Below are 23488 nucleotides of genomic sequence, written 5' to 3' on the forward strand. Positions count from 1 at the left end.
ACCAAATCAATCAACCCCACTTCATTTATCCACCTAATGCCCACAGTGACATAGGCCTATCTGAGACACCACTGCTGCTATCTGCACTAAAATCAAGGAACATAACCATCCTCTCTCAAGATCACTTGATTTCCAAAAAGGCCGCCCCCATGGAATCTGCCATGCTGTAAAATATTTTTTGGTATGGATGGGCATTTAAGGGTTAAGGAGGCGGAGTCCCGTGTCACTTCTAGGCCATCTCAAGCAAATATCCAAATTTGCAAAATATCGTTATGTACCACCCTTCCCACTTAACCTGGACCCTGAAGAATGTTTAACCTTTAATCCATAAATTCAATAATGTGATCCAATTTTATACTGGAAACAATATTCAAACATGCCAACTAAAACCTTTAAAACCATTTTATACATGACCGTAAAACTCCTTATTTTCAATGCAGATTGGCAATTTAATAACCCAGAATGCTGATTTCCATTTTATCATTTCAGACTCCTTTCGAGGGCAAAACAAAGCCAAAATGAGAAGAGAAATTAAATTTTATGCAAAAAAGTTTGGACTGTTCTTTGTCTCAGTAATTTAGCACAAAAATATCAGCTAAATATGGACCAAAAAAATGGAACAATGAAAATCGTTTTGACGTGTCTTGAGAACTGCATACAGTTACTTCGTATCAACATTACACATATGTCTTTTGTTTTTTATCACCCCAATATTCTTCTTCTTTTTTTTTGTTTTATCACTGTCATATATGGCTTTGCAGACCAGGCTTATGCCAAAGCTAGACAACTTAAAGTGTTCATTTCCAATTGGAATTCACATGTACACACATAAACACAGTATACCCAAATATGTCTGCAAAACAATTCATTCACTGATGCCACTGTGAAACACTTCCTTAAAATGGAAACTGCACGAGTGGCTGATCTGAGTAAACTGTTCGGAGATAATTTTCTCTGGCCTGAAAGCTTGGGACCGCTGGTCGAATGCTGTCAGGCTGTAGAAAATCATCTTGTGCAATCTGGAATGACGGCGTGACCTTTCAGAATTTCATTTGCAAACATATCTGCATATACGGCATATCGATTTGAAAATAAAACTCTCTTTCTCAAAATCTTGCTAAAAGATTATGAATCAAAAACCTTGGAAACCATCTTGAATTTAAGGCAGATTCTAACAGCAACATCACAATGAATGAACACTTTACATGAAAAACTGGTTATAAAATCCACCAATGGCCAGAACAAAATTTAAGCATGAACATCAATGGAAGAACCTGGCACAAATCTGCAAAAGCAAAATTAAAACAATACAAAATATGAAAATTAGTGTTCAAAAAATCAAACATGTACATGACCACTTTCACTTACAATTTTATACATAAATATTGACTTCTAAATATCACCTTATTACAAATGACATCAGTAAGAAATATATTTACCATTTAGTACAATAGTGGACATCAAGGTGAAGCTCCAACCAGCGTTTATACAACACTGTGCATACAAGTTGATGCTCTTTAGACTTGCCTGTTATTCTCGTGCATTCTAGTGTATTCTAGTGAATGTAAAGGGGTAGTTTCTTCAGAAATTATAGACCACTGACTATGAGAATTGCAGTCAAAGAGAACGTTAACTTTCCTGTTTACTGAATACAGTGAAACGTCCCTTAGCAGCCACCTATATTAGCAGGAAACCCTCTCTATAAGGGACACCGACTTTGATATAAAATTGGTTGTTTCTATGCAACCTGACCAGATTACAGAGTCTTTTCTTCTTCTTCCTCTTCTGCATTCGGAATTGTTGAGATGCATCCTAAATGTCGGTCTGTTTTCGGTAATGTCCTAGAAATTACAGAGGTCAACCCACTTTCAACTACAATCACTGTCCCTTACACTACAGAGGGCGGGTCCAGCATTTGTCTGTTCTAAGGGTGTCCTAGTCCTGATTACAGAGGTCAAGTTGCATAGAAACAAACCATTTCGGATCAAATCACTATCCCCTATAGGGAGGGTGTCCACAAATGCTTGACACCAAGCATGTCCTTATAGAGGTTTTTTCAGTAATACGAAAACTGATGGCACTTGGAATATCAAATATCCCCAAGCAACCTATTGATAAGTTTCCACAGCAACCCATTTCCCTTTAATACATGTACCACATGTTGATCAACCATTGCTTTTTCTTTTTTTGGTTTCTTAATGATCTGAAGCAATATTTTGAGCACTGCTGAACTCAAATTCCACCTGATACTGTGTGATAAAGATGTGTCTATCAGCAGGCAGCTATAACAAATTCTAGAGTCTGCACATACATGTAGATTTCACGAGTGTATACCAATTATCGTACAATACACGTATATCAGAAAATATCAAACATAACCTAGAGGTACAAAACCTGTATGCAATTCTGGTCTGCAGAGTCGATTATAAAACGATAATGCTACTATCACAATAGTTCTAGATGATATTCTCTATCAGCAGCCGACTAACTACGAGAAACATACTATTTTCTCCGAGAAATGGAACAGAATTTCCTTCACGTAATCTAGCTTCAAGCTTATAAATATAACACCACATCAAGTTCTCATGATCTTTTATTGTGGTGATCATTACCAGGCTCATTAGGTCTATACTACTGCTGTATTTGCATCAACAATGTCAAGTCAGTGTTAAGCTATCTGTATTCTCCAAACAACATGTCTGCCGTATCTGCAGAACAATCTGCCTCGAATACACTCTCAAACACTTACAATACACATATACCCATCGGTCTTCCACATACATAGGGCCTTGTCGGGCAGGAATAACAAGAGGCCCAAGGGCCTGGCGCTCAGCTGAGTTGTTGCTGCGTTGTTCGTATATATTACATTACTCGTCAAACTCTACTAAACTAAGGACTCAAAGCCTAAGGATAATAGCTTCTGGATGTGTAACAGTGAATTGCGGTAGACTGGCGCAATCTACTTCAAGCAAGCTCCACCCTTGCAATGTGTGCGCAAACAGATAACCTAACCTATATTGGACCATCAATTCTACACACAGCAACATGATTCATCCTCAGCTGTTACCATGATGATGATGATGATGATCCTTTTCGCAAATTGGTCGTCTTCTGTCTTTCTTCCATACTTCAGTGCCACCGGATGTAGTCTGCCCTTGTGGAGGGATCCTTTCAGCACCGGGACACAAGAATCCATGCGAATTGAATCACATGGAGAGACTAGCCCAATCACCCGCTTTTGGCTGGGTAGAAATGGGTAAATCTCGCAGACTGGACCTTAAACTCTACTGCCGACGTGTGAGGCCGGTCTGACAGATGAGTAAGTGGGGTCCACCTAATGCAGAAGGCACCAGTTTCCCTAACTAAAAGGGTAACATTATTGCCTAAAGGCCTGTGTACACTAGTAAAATATTAGCAACATTTTTACATTTCCAGTTGCAACAAATGTTGCAAAAATGTTGCGTAGTGTGTACAGAGCAAAACGCGTCTTACAACATGTTGTAAAATTGTTGCAAATTAAATGCAATGCAATTCTTTGTTGCATGTTGTAAAAATGTTGCAAACTCTTCAGCCAATCAGAAATAGGATTTGCGTCATGTGATCTACCGGAGTTCATGTGACTTGAACAAGAAGCAGGTATAGCAACTCTCAAGTGAGTGTCTTGCTTCGTAGGGTTATGAAACCTTTTCTAGAAGTTTTTGTATGACGGCTTGTCAGTCAGCCGCAACTCCTTTAGGCTGCGTATCCATAGGCTGTTCCGTGCCCTGCACAACATTCCCTTTTTACCGCCTGGCGCGCCACACGGACAATGAACCTTCGTTGGTGTTATTGATCGTTCCCATAGGTTATGCCGTGTCACATTGCGGGCATATATGCACTGTGGATTGGGAATATAGGCCCATATTGGGATTGAACATGTCCATTCTTTTGCGAGGGAACAACACGGAAGCAATGTCTGAGGCGAAATTAATTCAAGAGGTTCATCAACGGGAACTACTCTGGGACCCCGAAACTGATGATTATCATAACAAGCACGAACCTGTAATTTGTTGCTTAAAAGTCAGGTTTTATATACATGTACATGTCAATTTGATGTTGCAAGTGAAAATACAAGTTACTTGTATTTTCATTTTCAATATTCATAAGAAATTGTCTTCTGAAATAATGACAGCGTGCGGATAAACGCGATTGACTGCTGCGAAATGAGGACTACAAAGGCCTACATGACCAAAAAGGAATATCCAATGGAGACGCAGGGCATAAGCCGCACTTACACCACCTGAAAATGGACCACCAATCTTGGTTCGGGAACCAATGCCGCACCATCGAAAATCCACCAAGCGCTTACACCAGCGCTGCAGCTAGTTATAAAATCCGGCTACAGATGGCGCGCAAACAATAAGCAGAACGCAGAAAGCCTTGGCAGAAAGCGCCATTTTGAAAGCGCCGCCTGGAGCCGAACCATCTAACTAGCTAATTGCCGATCCATTTGCGCGTACACCACGACAAAGCCGAGCTTTTAACAAGCCGGGCGATTTGGACCATCAAGCTTGGTGGGACAAATTCGCTCGGCAATTTGTATCGGCAATGGATTGCCGAACCAATTTGTCGCGGCAATGTGGTGGTGTAAGTGCAATTGGTCCACCAATATATCGTGGTGTAAGCGCAGCTATAGTGCCAGGTCACAAGGCTGTTACGCCATAACGCCACACTACACAAGGGCATACCCTATGGATACGCGGCCTTAACAGGCAGTGGTATGCCCCATCATCCACCCTCATTTTGATCCAGGGCCTGGTCCATATTCTCTTTGGTTATTTCGCCGCCTCTTCCGTCTCTCAACAATGACAGCTAAAATTGCTGCAGAAGCACTCAAAACACATCTTCTCTCCTTGGAATCATCCATTTTCCCTCCAAAATACCTATTTCCCTTTGTTCCCACTAAAAAGTTTGCAACAATTTACCAACATGTTGTAAAAATGTTGCTAATTTGTTGCTAGTGAACACAGGGCCTTGAAGGGCTTGTTGCAAAATTGTTGTAAAAATGTTGGTAAAATGTTGGTAAAATGTTGGTAAAATGTTGGTAAAATGTTGGTAAAATGTTGGTAAAATGTTGCTAATATTTTACTAGTGTACACCCTGCTTAAGTCAAGTGAAACTCTTAACAAACCTTAGCAGAATGCCACCATTGAAATGTTGATAATAATGATAGCAAGTAAAAACTTTAAACAGATAGACTTGATTTTTTTAACCAACTGCCACATGTGGTTTTCTTTATTTAGTAAATTTTGAGGTAAGTATTACAGAATGAAATACTTGAATACTAGAATTGCCTGGCTCTTCTGATGATTGCACTGGTGAACACCGAAGTCGATGGGATGTGCAAAGTCATAGCTCGATCCTCTCTCTTGGTCATCTTTGAGATGTGGTCACCAAATATGTTCAAATGCAGCTGCAGATCATTCCTGTCCTGCAAAACATGATGAGGAGATAACATTTTAATTTTGATAGAATAGGTAAGCTAGCCAAGTTTTATATCAAAATACAAGGCCAACAACAACTGATAAGGCGCTAGGGCCGAATGATCAAGGAAGTTCATTGATGATATGATTGGGAATACATTGTGATAAGAGTGATGAATCGGCCCCGTTTGAAGCATTGTGCTATGTACAGTGTGCAAGTGTCAGTGTGTATCAGCTATCGCATTTATTGTTTGTTGACATTTCAAATCGCTGGAGTCGATCCTCAATTACACTGTTTATGTACATTGGCAACCTTACCCGATGATATCAGAACGATGTTTATTATTGTCTTGTTTATTCACATTAGTTCTGCTATGTGACAAGAGTTATTTGTTGAGAAATCCATGATTTAAAGCCGGACTTTGACATCGTTTCTCAGACCAACCAAGCTGCATTTCGCAGATCGTTTTTCAACGATCGTCGACGAACTATTTCAAATTAATCACATCCAATTAAACAATCCAAGCCTTCCCTAATGTCATCAACATGCAATAACACAAGCAGCCAAATATTATCGCCTATGAAATTGTGAATTTAATGAGAACTTACCTCTGAATTGACAGAACGCGATCTATTCCATAGCATGGTCTCCTTACGTCTGAACTGCGCAGACTCGAGACGTGACGTTCGCTGCACGTGTGATTGGACGTGGGATAACTCGCGCGAAATTTAAAATGCTCTTCTTGGAGGGTGCTCACTAAATTGCGCCAGTAACACCACCTGGTGAGAAATTCATGAACTACGCCTATTGATAATGAAAGAGAAAGCTTTGCTCTATAAAATTAGATTTGATTCATGATCCCCAACTGAGAAATCAGCTGCTGGAAAAGTTTTTGGAAAATTTCGCTCGGTGCCACCTAGTGGCCAAACCGCTCATCCTGCCGGACCCACATTTGGTCTATTCAGGAGTCCTGAAGGGTCTCAACGCCTCAGAGGGAAAATCTATCGCCTATCCGCCATAGTTTTGAAACGTGCCTGTTTAACGGACAGACAGACAGACAGACAGACAGACAGACAGACAGACAGACAGACAGACAGACAGACAGACAGACAGACAGACAGACAGACAGACGGACACTCATTCTACCATTTACTCATATGAATAGCTCAGCTTTTCAGCTGAGCTAAAAAATGCAAAACTGATTTCCAGCATAGCAAAGACACCAAGTATTCATTTGAACATTTATAGATTCACATTTTACGCGTAATGAACAGGACAAGGTCAAAATTTCGGCTGAGTGAAACCATTCACATGCCGGCTATACTCAACACCGATCTATCAAAATAAAACCAGCCACCCAACCCTCCTGCTTTCAAACACGTCAATGTCTCACTTGAAATACCGCTCTGTTCGGTCACGAGACAGGACAGAGCCGAATTAAAAGTTCACACAAAGTGTCCACCAACTTGACATAAATGAACGAACTATTATTAAACATATAAACATCCACAAAGTATGATACTACCAGAATGTAACCCGTACCAGAACACCATCAATTCAAATTTTTTTCTAAGTAATAGATTTTTTATTTCTTAAAAAAAAGCACCCTAAACGTTCTTTTAATTGAGAAGTAACATATCGTCACAGCGTTATCACAAATATAACAGTGCCCTTAAACCCCAACACCAAGAATGAACACTTGCTCAATTCCACATTTGTGGGATCCAAATTTTTAAAAAAATTCCCCTTAACCTTTTGTATCCCTGACCAGTCTGATACCGTACCCTGGAAAAACTTTGCTGGCATTTTAAGTTAGCCTTTTTTGGGTCTGAAAAAAATATACAATTGCAAAATGTAACACCATCTACAATCCCAAAACAAATTCCATTTCCAATTTTTTCAAGGTTTTTTTAGGCATAATTGACCCTCTCATTTTCGGCACCTCAAATATTGAATTCTGCTCCTAAAATGTATATATTAATGCCTGAAGGCCCCTAATTTATCATTATCTGGAGGAGAAAGCATATTCAGAAATGTGCTTCAAATTTTGGCTGCCGAAATTCCAATTAACTTCAACAGCTTGCCGAGACAAAATGTCCCCAAATTAGACTGAGTAGCACAAAAAAAATTTCCCCAAAATAGGCTTACGATTTACAAGGAGTAAAGGTGTACAAACGATTGAAAGGCCTGAATTTGCAGTCAGGGAGCAAACTGCAAAGAAAACATGCCATAAAATATTTCCAGGTTACGGTAATGCTTTCTTTCATTTGGACCCACATGGAACCAGTCTTCTGCACATATCTTCAGGGCAATGCAAAACATCCAAACCTTATCTAAATGAACACAAGAGACCCACACCAGCTTCAATGTTGGGGTTCGTAGTTGTCGAAATCATGGCCAACTTCATTAGTCTCACTAAAGCGGCTCATACTATTAATTACTACAGCATACCAGGCAGGTGTGGAGCCTGGAGCCAGAAAAAGAGGGGGGGTGCCCCGCATTTCTCATTGAACTTTCTGATGTGTTCCAAAGTTTCATCAAGTCAAATTCAAAGATTTTCATGAATAAGGGGGGTTGTGTCTGGGACTGATGCGCCCCCACCCCCGCCCTTGGATCCACACCTGCCAGGAAGTCTTTGCAGCAATTCAGTTTCACTGTTGGAGTGATACCACTAGATTATTTCTCTTTTTTACCTCTTTAGGCTTGATTGGGATCTGAATATCAGTTTTGATTGAAGTCAGTAATGTAATTATACACACATGTCATTGCAATATAATGCAGATTGTTTGGCAGTTTGAAATAATTTCACAACAAGAAGTACGGCTTTTTAAAGTTCACTGTTCTGCCATAATAGCTCAGATATTTAGTGATGAATGGAACAAACATTTCGATGCTTGACAATCAAGAACAACTTTTTTGTTTTGAACAACTTAAACCTAAGGTTACAAATCCTTATTCACAGGCCTGTGAGATTTTTCCCAATCAGGACAAATTACCAGTCAAACAGTTACATCAGTTCTTTTTCCTTGCAAAACTGGCAATGTGAAATCAGCAAAATGTAACACTGGACTAGAGCAATAATGCCGCAGGTTTACGAGCTCATGCTTGGTCAATGTCATCAAGCCAGTGAGTTATTTTTGACCTGATTTTTCCACGAATAGCACAACATTTTCACCTCCTTGAGGCTATATTTCCACAAATCACATTCTGATAGATTGTACACGTCGTATGACTATGACGTCGACATGTTATGGCTAAGCGGTGTCTGTGTCTGTCATGAGTGGTTCCTCCTCTTGGATTCTTATACCTGCAAAACCAAATATAGGCAAGGTTACATCAGGTGCCATGAAACAGGGTAGGATGTTGTCACTGCTATAAATCAAAGTAGGCCAGAGAATGAAAGTTGCAACAGAGAAATTGAAGTTTCCAACAGCCACTGGATTCATCCTCTACATTAAAGGGGTTCACTGTTCATAATTCCTGGTGGTCCAGGAAAATAGAAATGCACTTATACACAATGCTGTAGGGCAGTTATCATGGATGCAATTTAGCTGAAACTAGGAGTATATAGTATTTGCATATCTGTCTACATATCGGCAGTGTTGAAAGTTATATTCAGTATGTATTTATGCAATTGGAAAATTTCAAATTCAATCACCAATTTCAAATTTTTAAAGGACGTCGACAATGTGACACTTATGAAGAAGTACAACAACAAGGTATGTAGATGAATGCGATTTCAGGTGGATCCACCCTTCCTCAAGCTCAGACATTGTTGGTTATCGCTGGAGAAAGAGCTACCAGTCATAATATACAAGTTGACGCTCAGTGCCTGGGCGCTCGGTACAAGTTTGTCACATATGCTGTCGTTTACTTCACTTGACATTCTCTCCTTCAGTTAGGTTCATTAGACTTAACACCAAGTCAATATTAACTCCAGTGTTACTGTTAAGACTAAACTTGTTTTAAACAACCGGCCAAAGTTCTCAGTTGGCTATATCTAGACTGTAATCAGTTTCCTACCTGTCTCCCTGGGGAACTTCTCAACTTTCGGTTGAACGAGACGTTTACTCGGTGCTTTGAGATTGACGTGTGGATTGCTTGGAATCATGATTGCAACTAGTAAAGCCAGTAAGACGAGCACTGCTCCAAATGCAAATGGCGGCCCTGGCATGATTTTCTGAAAACAACGGCAAACGGCACTGTAATATTCTCATGAGATGTGTAAGAAGTAAACAGCACACTGTCCCAAAACTGTCGGGTACAATTACAAGCATCAAAACATATCAATGTTACCATTAGTTGGAGAGCTCTCAGTGAGATTTTCCTTTTTTTCCTTTTACAGTTTACAATTTTTTCCCTCACTAGCTCCTGTGAACGTACCTCGTGTATCTTATGTAACAATGGCAATGTGAGGTTCTCTTTTTCATCATCTTTCCCTTCCCCATGCGGATTTAGGTCAACGTGGAATAGGAAGAAGATGAAGCCATACAGAGCTGGACCTAGTCCATTGCACAATCCCCGGATACCAGTCACCATGCCTTGGGCAACTCCTGCAAGTAGACAAAGAAAATTAATTTGATTTTAAACACAGTGCCGGGTAATGCAAAGATGATTTCGATGGCAGAACAATCCATCAGAACGTTTTCTAATAAATCATCTTTTTAGTGCCTGGGCAGGTGCTTCTTCTAGTTATAAAATCTGAATAGTTGCAAAAATTGAGTTTGATCGGTCGCATCTCAAATCAAAGTCACCAATTTGAAATGTAAATTAACACTAACAAATGACACAAGGGGTCGTGACGTAATACCCTCCCCCCCCAAAACACAACAAGAAGTGGGTCATGATGATTTTTTACCTTGTTGGTCCTCACTCGCGTGGCTTGATACAAAAGCACTAATGGCAGGGTAGGTTATACTGGACATGGAGGCGACACACCCAGCAGCCCACATCATCCTGAAAAGCACACACAAAACAGGTCTGAATAAACTCATCCACAAAAAGTCAGCCGTTAACATGTAGAGATGAAGGACTGCCTGGAGTGGCCAGTTGCTTCAACCATCAGGGCCACAGAAGTGACAGTGATACACACAAACAGTTTGTCTGTTTTCTTCTGAATCAGTATTCAAAGTGCTGTGAAAGAAAGCTTGGGCCCATTTCAGAAATTATATCAAAACTACTTGCAGGCTTTCTGGATGAATATTCAATTTGCTACTGAAACCAAGGAAGGGAAGATCCAGCAACTGTTGTTATCTTGGAGGACCGAATTCACAAAGCCAGGAAAGTTGGTGGCTCTTGAACCTTGAGAATAACTTTCACAGTCAACCTGTGCCACAGGGGTACCGGTAGTATAGCTGTAGAGTGCCAAGCTATGGGTTTACTGCCACTTACCAAGGTTGAGAGCCAAATCCATACCACGCCAATTGGACAAGCTCAAAGACTAGACCAACCATGATGGTGTGCTTGCTGCCTAGGTATTTCATTAAAAGTGCTAATATTGCTGTCTGAAAGAGAAGGACACAGCTGATATGAATTGCCTTATTCTTGCAAAAACCTTGACATGCAGAGAGAGAAAAGGGAGAGAAACTTGCTATTTTTTACTCATAATTGCTTGTTTAATAGTTTTAGAGATCATTTAGTACACAGAGTTAGAATTAGAACAAAATTGGTCAAAGGAAATGAGAAAGAAACATAACATCGCAAACTAAAGAGGAAGGACATCAAAAATATCTGGATCTACTGATACTAGCCAAATTTCACCGCTCATAATATCAGCATATCATTGTCACATTTTTGTTGGAAGACGAGCCAATACTGTTACCACAAGACGTGGCAATAGCATGAACAATGTGGTGTCTGGTGATTAAATAAGTGGTTGCATTCAAAATTGTAAGGCTTGTTTGTCTTGGTGATAGTACTTACCTGCGCTAAAACTGATAACACTCCTACAACAGCTATAAAAGACGCTACTGACTCTTCTGAGAAACCCATCACCTGGAATCAAAGATAGACATGAGTGATCACCTGGGGAGAATGAAGGACAGTAGACCCTCTCTAGACAATAGTGGCTTTTGCGTCTCAACTCATCATTAAGTTATTGTGAGAAGGTGCTCTTCTGTCAGCCATTTTAATTTGGATAAATCATGTATGATCACTTTCTACTCACCAGTTTTAAATATACAAAGAAACACGAGTATTCGCCAGCTTCTGGGAGGTACGATAAAAATACGGTAACACACAACATGATCATCATTTCATCTTGACCGATCTTCCGCAGGGCCTGAAACGTGCCAACGAATTACATCAGGAATATAAAAGACTGGACAAAAATAGAGGCAATAACACTTTTTCAGTGTCATCAGAAATTAGTTACCTGTACCAAAGGGCCTATAGTTATAAACTTTGACTGATGATGGAGAGACTTTATGAAGAACTGGCAAGGCAGGTTGTTCAAGGGACACTTTGAGCTACGTGTTGTATTCATGGTGAATTCAACGTTGAATCCACATTATATGCTTACTGGGAATCTAATGGGAATTATTAGCCAAAACAAAAACTATTTATATTTCTTCTTTTTCGCGTCAAAACATTCATTTTTGCTCACAACAAAAATTATAATATCAGATTAGAAAAAGAAATACTTACCCCAAATGGATCTGCCTTTTCCCATGATATCTGCGATCCCCATGATGCCGGCCGTACCTTTTCGGGGAGTGACTCAGGCACGGCCGCCAGAATGAAAAATATATCCAACATTGCTACTGTAGTGGCTAACGCTATAACAAAGTTCTCGCTGTACATTCGTCCTAGATAAGCACCAATAGCGGGACTAGTGACAAGACTAGCAGCAAACGTTGCTGAAACGAGTCCGTAGGCGGCGCTACGATCCTCCTCGGTTGTCACGTCTGCTACGTAGGCGAAAACAACACTGAATGTAACAGCAAACACCCCAGTGATTGAGATCATGGTAAAATACCACCTGAAATGAAAGGCAATACAGTGTAAGTAACTTTGTAATGGCTCAGATGCAGCGGTTAGGGAGGGAATTTTGTATTTGGGGAAAAAATTCAGACCGTTGAGTACACCAAACACATGAAACATGATTACTGCAAATTATGTGTCCTAGCTTGTTAACTTGGATGGTAGTAGCCATCAGTGAATACTTGTTAAATGAACAAGAACTTAAGACTTTGAGACCGGGTGAATAAGGATCCAGCACTTACCATGGACTGATTCTCATCAGAGGAATCGGAGCACAGGTGAAGGTCACTGTGAGCAACAAGAATGGTTTGCGTCCAAACACGTCGGACAAAGCACCGATCAGGGGTGCACTCAGGAATGACAGCATACCCTGGAAAAAAACCAACCGAGTGACTTTCGCACATTGAGCAGTTACGTGTGTGGGATGACTGGATGCTAGGGATCGTCAGGAGCAACTGCTGGTGGTACCATCTAAAAGGGGGAGGTTAAACCTTTCATAACTCCACAGGTCAGTGTACAGGACTCAACACAAGCGGAAGCAACGGCAATTCCTGCACTGCCTTCCTGTTTTGCCCCACTGCCGAAAAAATTCAAACTTGTCAAAGGGAAAGGTGATCTGCCTGCCTTACTGGATTGCAACTGCGACTCAGCTATTTACATGTCAAGATCAACCCCCAAATCACCAGTACATTTTTAGAGGGACTACGTCCTCTGCCCTAGTCGCGTCAAATCTCGTTTAAAGGGTCAATATAGGCAGCAGCTAGGCAGGCAAGATAAAGTTAGAAGAAGTCGCCAATAGGGGTCTCTTAATTACATCTCACAGTACGTCGAAATGATTCATGCCTGTACGAGGAATATATTTAGTGCTGAATCTGACATGACCCAGGGCCCTTAGTACTGTATTAGTCACCTGAAGATGGCCAAATTAGCCCCTCTGCTACTGCCTATAGTCCCCCTTTAAAGGGTTTTTACATTCATGTAAACAGAGATATATGTATCTGACCATGCTCAGTATGGTATGTTTTTGGGTTGTTACGGGCGAGTATAATATTTTCAAGCCATGCATTAAATCACAGCAAAAACTATTTTTTGATCACATTCACAAACTACAAGAGGACAAACAAGTTTATTGACACACAGGTGTACACGATTAACAATGACTGGAATAATGTAGAACTTCCTAGTACACCACAGCATGTAACTCACACAATTGAATACCTGACCTGAACAAACTGTACATGGTCACACTCGTGTATTTTTTTAGGCACTCGGTAGCTGGCATGACTTTGAAAATGTGCAGGTCTCAGCAACAGGCCCCATACCATGATATACATCGACTCATTTTATTGTCTGTGGACACTTGATAAATTGAAACTGTGACTTTGATATTGCCTTCGATTTTCATTAGAATTTTAAAATCAATCAGCCCATCTGTGATTCAGCCAAAGAGCTTCACCAGCAGAGTGCACGACCCTGACTTTTCTCAATTTCCCATTATTTCCCTGCTTTTTTTCATCAGTGGCTAATGCATTTCCGTTTAAAGTTGAGCGCTGCCTTTTTACAGACTGTGTCCTTCCTGTCATGCCACTTCAGATTTCTATCTGAAACCGCTACCCATGCAATACAGGGCAGAGCCCACTTCAACCTACCCATATCACGGGTAATTTGCTGTATGATAATGTGCTTGCTTGCTTGTCTGTCTATAATTGCTTTTACACGAGGACGGTTTTAGCCCTCCTCACCTCGAGCCACTTCAAGCCGGATAACCTGTAACTGGCTTTGCGCTGTCTAAACGGAGACGGATCAAATCGCCGGCCCCAGGTCAGTTCAGGCCACTTAAACCACTAACCCGTCACATGGTGGTGCGTGTTTTCATGAACTGCTATATACCGCACTACTCGATTTTAGTACCGTGCGCAAAGTGACTCGAGGTCAGATCGGTTCTACACGAGACATTAAGCGTCCTGAAGTGGCTCCAATCCGCCTCAAGTGACTCGAGACTGCAGTGCTAACGAGCCTCGGGTCAGGTCACTTGGAGACGGTTCTGATTTCGTTCTACACGGTAAAAATTATCCTGACCCGCCTCGAGCTGGCTCGAAGCCGGTTCCAACTGTCCTCGTGTAGAAAGGCCTTATGTAATTGACTGACAACATTGATAATCTCTACATCCTGAGTTCACAATACTAACCTTAATTCCTTGAATGAGGCCATTCATAAGAAATGTGTGATTTGGAAATGTCTCATCTAATACCTGGAAGAAAACAAGCAGGACAATTTAAAATTTCGTAGGTTTTTCTCAAAAAGCTGAAGATATTTTTTGATGTAGTTGGTTCTTTAGAACATTGCAGGAGTTAACCTTTCAACATTATGTCACATCTTTAGTGTGCGCATTGTATAAACTGCGTGCACAGGTCTCACCCAGTGAGAGGCATTTGAACCTACTGGTATTTTTTTTCACTTTTTGGCATGATAGGTACGCCCCTTGACCAGCTTATACCCTTGCAAACAGTATACATGTATTTTGAGATCAGGATTCAGATCGATTTGATCATTCAAGCCATTTACTCAGAGGGGCCGGTCCGGAGGGTTTCTTTAATACTTACTGTGATCATGGGGGTTGTGAGGAGTCCCCACGCAAAGAACTCCAAGAAAATGACGACCAAGGCATGGTAGATACTTGGCTGGCGGATACCAGATGACTGCAAGTAGAAAAGATGGAAAGCAAATTATTTTTAAGTCCGACAAGAATATAAGAATCTTGCAAGTTTTTTTAACGATCATGATGTCATAGGACATTCATGCACATGTACATGAACTGCTTAGCTGTATTATATTAGGAGGATGGCGTGGAAGAAGTTCGACCAAAAGTTCGGACATGTCAGAAATTAAGTTTTTCCCACAATGTGTGACATTAGCCGCACGAACACCACCTGAAAATGGACCACCAATCTTGGTTCGCGAACCAATGCGCACCATCGAAAATCCACCAAGCGCGTACACCAGCGCTGCAGCTAGTTATAAAATCCGGCTACAGATGGCGCGCAAACAATAAGCAGAAAGCGCCATTTCGAAAACGCCGCCTGGAGCCGAACCATCTAACTAGCTAATTGCCGATCCATTTGCGCGTACACCACGACAAAGCCGAGCTTTTAACAAGCCGGGCGAATCTGGACCATCAAGCTTGGTGGGACAAATTCGCTCGGCAATTTGTATCAGCAATGGATTGCCGAACCAATTTGTCGCAGCAATGTGGTGGTGTACGTGCAATTGGTCCACCAATATTTCGTGGTGTAAGCGCAGCTATTGTGATGTAACATCGAGTTCTGAAGTGCATGGCTATCGGGGACAGATAAAAGGGCACCAAAGGCCTAGCCTTATGTGCATACTCAGTGAAAGTGTCAATGAGTGACAAAAGACCCACCAACAAAATATAAAGAAGTTTTATTGTTATAGAAATTATGATATTGACAAAAGCATTTCTGTTTTTCAATTTGAAAATTGAATAACTTTCATTTTACAGACATTCTTCCTGCTTTTGAATACCCAGCAGTTCCATGTACTTTAAACAAAACATTATCGATTGTGTATGCCACAACGAGAATTGTCGATTGTGCACGCCACAACAAGAAAGTCTGTTGAACAGCTTGGGAAAATTTCAATATTTTTTCCATTTGAGCTTACAATAACAGAGGTGAGGTCAAATGTAATGACAGTAGATATGCAGCTGTGCCTTGCTTTTATGAACTTTTTGTAGTATTTGTGCTTAATTTTAGTAATACAAGATCACTCAGAGTCAGACATCCGATGAAGTAGGGAAGAAAGGGGCCATTTCAAAAATTAATAGAGCCGACAAATGGATTGTGTGGAGGCATACAAATCTTACAGTACACTATACAGCATTTTTTTTAGTCCCAAAATTACAAGCCCCTGACAACTGCCTGATGGGAACACTGAAATCTAGACAACATTTACTTTCAGTGTTCTCAAAAGTATTTACCATTTCAATTTTCTTTACTAACACTTCATGTCTTTTCAAGCTATTCATTTTGTGCATTTGAGATGGACGAGGGGTGGGGGAGGGGATGAAGAATGTGTACCTGTTCCTGCTATCACTGGTACAGATGTAGTACTAGCAGCAGCACAGAATGTACTAGAAACAAGTTGTTGATGGTAGGTTGGTGCATAAGGACAGAAACAGAGAAGATGCATGTAGCACCAGTCACTCACTGGGGAAAAAATCTTTGGAAACCCTGTGCAAAGTACCAGGAAAGAACACAGCAGTATTTCTCAAAGACCTATTGCTTTAAAGTTGGAAACAACTTAAGAAATACCTTCAATGATAGATCTATTCCTAACGCCCCCTACAGACAGCGCCAACCACTGCCCGGCAAAATTTTACATGTTAACACTCAAAACTGACCCTTCCAGGGGCCCTAGGAAACCTTTTTGGTTCAGAGACCAGGAATTCGGGACTTTTCTATCAACTAATAGGCCTTCAACTCAAAATATTTCCAGGCAAGTTTGTCAGCAACAAAAAAGCAAAAACTAACAGCCAAGATTAAGAACCAGTAACATTGAAAGCAATAAAACATGCTGTTATTTTTTAAACACTATATTCACAGAATCATGCCACAAACGGCACAAGTCAAAGTATTCTCAAAATGACCAAAAAACGTTTTCAAGTCATACATGTGTACATACCATGGACTATCAGAATACTTGTTCTTACTTTGTACCAGCTCACACAACACAAATAAGAGTTTCAAACATCAAGAGCTAACACATGAAAAAGTTTTTGTACACTCTATCAAGAAAGGCCGTAGGGGTCAAGACAAAGACCGTCCCAAGTTCCCGACAAACTATGGAACTTCCAAAATGATCAGACTACAATCATGACGACAGAACAGAGACAGAGTCAAGAGCCTGATCTGAAGAGTGAAGTGCGAAATAGTTTTAAGAGCTTTTGTTTACCCGACACCTCTTATTTTTGCCAACTTGTAATGGAGGTATTGACAAGATAGACGAGCCAAAGATATCCATCCAAGTTCCTTACAAAATGTGACTCGCTCTACCAAAACTAGGCGCTTGTCGCATCTGAACTTGACAGGTTGAAACGGACTTGTTGTTCATTTCCCTATTGTAGACCTTTTGTGAAAGGTCTACAATAGGGAAATGAACAACAAGTCCGTTTCAACCTGTCAAGTTCAGATGCGACAAGCGCCTAGTTTTGGTAGAGCGGGTCACAAATGTTAAGTTGTCACTACTTTTGAAAATGAACATGGTACAACTGACACAGACCACCACACCAAAACCCAGTCTGATCTGATGTGCTCTTTTGTCACCTTTTAATGGTGACATTGGCAAGAGACTCGCACCTAAGAAATCAAGAAGTTTCAATTATTTTGCAACTGGATAAACTTGTACTGAGAGCCACCTTTACAGATTCCACCAATAACTATTTCTATCCTATAGACCCATGCACTTGATTGGGAACAACGTTTGCGAAGATGTCGTGTCACATCACGTTACAGTAATGTAAAGATGCATGGTGCCATGACAACGGCCAACACTACGTTATGTAAATGTTGTTCCCAATCAAGTGCATGGACCTCTAGTCTACTTAGAGCGAGTTATAATTCAGAGATGTAGTTATAGTAGCCCACCCAAACAGTGTTAGATATTGAAATGTTAATTTGTTTGAAGATCGATTGCAATCTTCCTATAATGCCGTTGTGCCCAAAAGTTTTACATACATTTTTGAAAATTTTAAATAAATTGAAATCTCCAATTCTCACCAAAACTATTTGTACTCGTTTTGATAATAATTTTGATAATTTTCATATTTGCACACAATGCCAATTTTAGCATTATAAAAAGAACAATATTTCTTACAGCATGGAACATAGGGTAGAATGGGGTAATTGTAGCCCCTGCATTGTTTGATGCATTAGGATATCAATCAATATCATAGGCAGGGGCTACAATTAAACTGGGGCTACAATTACCCCATTCTACCTCATAAGATAAATTGCAAATTTTATTCTGAATTTTATAGTGCTTTTAAACTTTTGGGCAGGAATGAATCTACACAAGCCTATCATGTCTAAGAGAGACTTGGGCATAAGGTGAACGGCATACATGTACAATAGCAAGCAGGAACAGAAAGGTGCCAATTATTATTAGGTAAACGTAAATTTGGCCTACCAAGTACATAACTATAGTACAATAGTGACAGTCAGAGATAGGGCAATCGTCTCATTTAATGCTACCGCGAAAATCTGAAATGATTGAAAAGTGAAAAGACATGAAAAGTTTTTTGGTGAAAATTTACAATCCCCGATTGGAAATGACGTAGTTTGATGGCATTCAGCTATAAATCCATCTTGAACCATGGGGCTTTGTTAGTCAACTGATGACATTTGGGCCGTGAACAGGGATTGTAAACTCATTCCAGTTTTTTTATAGATTTTTAAATAAATTTCAGTGCAGTTATTTCCAGCCCCAAGAACAGTCACCATCCAAAGCCACTCTAAAAGTCCATTGAGAAAAGGGTCTACAGGGTGGCCCAGAATTTGTTTTCCCTTTCGACAATAGAGTTCTATTGTGTATCCATTGTGTGAGAGAAAATAACTCTGGGCCACCCTGTAGAGGCAGTTGAAGGAAGAATATTATAATATTTTGAGTGGAAATAGCAGAAGAAATGAATCAGCATGGGGTAAGTTTACCCTAGTAGAATTATTTTGCCATAATATGTATTACGTCATAATACGTCAAAGAGATATCGCAGATATTGTGAAAACCCCTTTGTGCAGAAGTACCTACATCTGGTAAAAATATACAAATGTTTTAACATGTTTTTACTCATTTTTTTTCTATTGTCGTTTTATACAATTGTATCATCATGGCAGGCACCACGGGTGTCTGGTCTAGAAGTGGAACCCCGCCCCATCATCGTTAACAAAAACATAACAGTTATCAACAATTATAAAATGTTATTCAATCACTTGTCTACTGCTTTTTTTCCACAACAATTAACAAAATATTTTTTAGAGAACTGCAATATTCATTATTATCACCTGATCAAACAGATCAGCCAATCAATAATTTACGCAGCAATGAAACTTCATGACAATAACGATTCATAATATGTCTCATAAGCAGTCCCACCAGGCTTTCAGTTTCGAATGGCACGTACATGTAGGCCTACACACTGCCCAGATACAGCGAGTGAACAGGCCAGGTGTTCACTGAACCAGAATTTGAAATGAAATGGCAAGGGGCCATGTGCTCACCTTGTCCTTTAGTTTATGTATGTACACCTGAAATGTACGTCACAAGGACCATAGGGAAAAGTTTTAGATTTTTTACCTCTGTGGCCATGACGAAGTCAACATGGTTCTCGCAGAATGTCAACTTGTGTGATTGGACGATGTTTCTTGAGATATGACCCACAAAGCATTTTATGACACTGACCTACATGTTGGCTATAACGGCATGAAAAGTAGGTCATTGTCATTAGAACAGATACGTTTTTTTAAATGTTTTGAAATGCCGGTGCAACTATTATTCAAACTCAGCACCCCACCTGGTCTGACACTCAAAACCTATTTGACATCATTTGGCATTGAAATAGGGACAGACTTGTTGGCAATCCTTTTCCTTGTGCCAGGAACTCCTTTTCTTAGGCTTTCCCTCCAATGTTTTGGCCTCCTTTTCAACAAACACATGATTACATCATGACATGGCATTCAAAAATTTAATGAATTTTATTCTACGGGCACCACATCCATATGGATTACCTTGATAATGATAGACATCATGTCTGCCTGCAAAAAAGACTTGTGAATATATTGGTGACATTGTGTTTTGTAATGGACAGAATGTTATGTGCTCTATCAGTATCATCACCAGGTCAACCCATCCTCATAGATCATTATCTGTAAAGACCCAATTAACCCATAGCATGAATAATACTGTCAGTGTCAGTAAGTTGTCAGTGATCATCAGATGTAGGAAATGCTCACTCTATGTTATGCGAAGGCGAATGGGTCACATTAAGTTTAATTCCAGCAAAAAGATATTACTGCAGAGAAACTGATAAATTAGCTTTTTGTGGCCTTTCAATACCAATCCTGTTGTAAAACAGTGGAGATCAAGGAGTGGACTTAAACTCCAAAGGGTTTCTGACTTGCGACTAAATCATGAATTTTAAAACAAGAACACAGTCAACACAGCAACAAAACAACAACACCTGCTATTTTATTTGACTTTATTTATGTCAAATTTATGTTTTGGCAGTTTCACAGATGCATTCTCAAGTGCATCAATGAGAAGTGATGAATAATCATGGCAAATTTGACTTGTGGGGAGCATGCCAACAGACATGAATTACAGCTTCGCTCCAGTTATTCTGCAAAAAGTTTTAATAGTTTGTGGGAAGGTAGGCAACCGCAAATAAAATGTGCTTCAACATTTGCTGAGGGAGATTTCTGAGAACATGTTTTATTATTTGGTCATCAGCACTTCCAAATTGGTGAGAATCGATTCAACAGCGTCAGGTAAAATGTATTCACACCACTTGGCCAGTCCGTACGGCCTACGGTATTGCAATTGAATCATTTATTCATACATGAAGTCTTTGATTTGACTGCAGCATGATTTATGTCACCAATAAAACTTGTTAAGATGTTTTCAATATTTGCCACAATGTGGCTATGACATATTTTTACCCCAGCTGTTGGCCTACATTCCGATTCAAGCTCAAATGCCCGGGAATACCAAAAGTCCAAGTTGCTTGTCTTCCATGGATTCCGAGCTCAGGACAATGACATCATTTTTGCCATCTCAGCCAGTGAGGTCCCCATGCTCCTGGGTGGAGAGGAGCAAGGACGGTTAAGCCCCTGGCTCAACAAAAGACACAGAGTCGAGGGACAAACAGTGATCTTTACAGCATGGAAGACTGCTGGTGATACCACGGCCAGGGTATTAAGAAGTGACGTCTGCCGTTTGGTTATGAGTGAAATTTGTTTGGGCGTTGAGTGTTGACCAGTCATGCGCATGCGTTTCACCTGGATCAATCAAAGGGTCATACCGATTAGGCCTAAATTATAATCATACTCATGTCATAGACGCCTTTGGCATCGTTCAAAGTTTGCTTCAGTCTTCTGACCTGTTTTGGTTATGCACATTTGTTTATTTTGTTTGGGCCCTTGGCCTGGTATAGGCTGGTGGTGGTATCCATTGGTGGCACCTGGCTGGCACTGGCAGTATCGTCATTTGACTTTCTTCCCTTCCTTGTGACTCACGTCAGTCACGAGTGTAGCCAGCTGCCTAGTCTTCACCGCACGAATGTCCAGCCATTGGCTGATCACCCAAACAGTCTTCCAGCCCTTTTATTCTTACCAACGTTCGCCAAGTTCTACCAAATACGGTTGTTGCTCCTCAATGACAATATCAATGTCAACGACAAGAATGCACGATGTACGCGGGATGCACTGGTTGCAGTGCATTCAAGATGACGAAATCAAAAACCGGCAGCTGGAAAATCAAGAAACCAGTCCGAATTTGGCGTCATACTTACAGAAGACCCGTCTTTAGATCCACCCCTCCTAGACCACGTAATATTGCCAACAACACGCTTCCTCTTTTTGCCAATCATATCGTCATTTTCGACGGTAATTAGTCAAAAGTTATTGATGATTTTCTTGCGATTTTCTTACTTCAAAAACCTGACGGCCATTTTTAATCATGAGTGATGACGTCAGTTTTGGATCGTCGATTAGTTTCACATGGCAATAACAGGAGGCAGTGCAGCTGCAAAAAGACGGTGTGAAGGAAATAATAGTCCTATGACAAGAAGTCCACGTGCTGATAACATAAAAAACATTATTGCACTAAGATTTATGGGCCCATCACTGACTGATTGATCCCAGGCCATTCACGATGTGCCGGTGATTAATGTCTCTGGCGCAGTGTGGCCGTAGAAGAAGACAAATTTCAGGATGGCGAAATTGGCCGGCTGTCTCTGTGGGCTGCCTATTCTGATTGTTGGTTGTGGGTTAAATTATGTCCATGTGGACTGTGAAAATCGTCAGCACAGGCAGACCCCATACCATTGCTTACCGGTTATATGGTTATTAGCCTCAACCCATTCTGACTAGATAATAGATTTGGGGTGCGCCTCCAATCCAATTTGTTGCCAAGTATAATTCTTGTTTCTGAAAGTGTGGGCAGCATGGTTGGGTCTGAGAGAAATCGACAAGCTTTTCTAAAAGCATATACTGGGACACATATGCATGTAGGCCTTCATGTTTCATAGACCAATAACCGTCCTGAGCACTCTCAATTTCAGCTCCGCCATCTGTTTCTTAAAGGGACTCCGCAGCCTCATCTCGAACACCAGGGTCAGTTAATTGCATGCTCCTCCCCTTGCATCAATAAGAATAGGGGGTCTGTACCTAGTGAAAGGCCGGTCTGACGCTTGGGTGTTGCTGCCATATCGGGTCCTAAGCATGAATTGGTCGCGTCTCCCAACGCAAAGCCTTCACCATCGGCGCAACTTGCCATACATACATACGCCGTGTATATCACATCAGCACGTGGTTATAACCAATGACATCTACTGGATGCCTTAGGAGACACTGAATATGAAAAAAATTGAACAAATTGAGTAGGGGCCACGGCGGCATCTATATGTTTACAAATACATGTATATATATAAGCCTATTCGTTGACAGCATTCAGCTCCAGCGGTCTTTGGGCTGGTTGTGACGGCTATGGCTGAGTTTACAGTACAATATTATTATGTTTTATGTCATGTTCTAATTGGAACGAGATACATTTGCGGAAAGCCAATGGCTCTTTAATTTGTCGACAAGGAGGTGAATTGCCCACTCGAGCCCTGTACCAATAACGAACATATCCAAATTGGCAGTTAAATCGATGGTTAGCCATTGCCGGTGGTGTCTCCAAACAACGAGCACATCCATCCATCACAAACTTGGTCTCCCTGCTTTGCTGTGACGTTGACTGCCCTTTTACTTGA

At 40.7% G+C, this 23488-nt stretch overlaps 1 protein-coding gene across 3 annotated transcripts; it reads right to left on the reverse strand.

Annotated features, from left to right (window-relative positions):
• On the reverse strand, positions 1-22181 carry LOC135485912 (hippocampus abundant transcript 1 protein-like). 3 transcript variants are annotated; one of them, XR_010446654.1, is made up of 13 exons: positions 22025-22181; positions 15048-15143; positions 14633-14695; positions 12687-12814; positions 12109-12442; positions 11630-11743; positions 11386-11457; positions 10855-10967; positions 10322-10419; positions 9847-10016; positions 9487-9643; positions 6072-8770; positions 1-5470 (listed from the first exon to the last, which is right to left on the reverse strand). XR_010446654.1 is itself a non-coding variant. In XM_064768292.1 (13 exons), the coding sequence occupies exons 2-13, from the start codon at positions 18655-18657 to the stop codon at positions 8718-8720; spliced, it is 1407 nt and encodes a 468-aa protein (XP_064624362.1). In that variant the 5' UTR covers positions 18658-18722; positions 22025-22104; the 3' UTR covers positions 1-8717. The 3 variants fall into 3 exon arrangements, 2 of the variants coding, with proteins under 2 accessions (XP_064624362.1, XP_064624360.1); XM_064768292.1 differs by adding an exon at positions 18649-18722 and having other exon boundaries at positions 1-8770; positions 22025-22104; XM_064768290.1 differs by having other exon boundaries at positions 1-8770.
• Between the last annotated feature and the right edge of the window lie 1307 nt (positions 22182-23488).

Source organism: Lineus longissimus, chromosome 4, assembly GCF_910592395.1.
Source record: "Lineus longissimus chromosome 4, tnLinLong1.2, whole genome shotgun sequence".
Lineage (NCBI taxonomy): Eukaryota > Metazoa > Nemertea > Pilidiophora > Heteronemertea > Lineidae > Lineus > Lineus longissimus.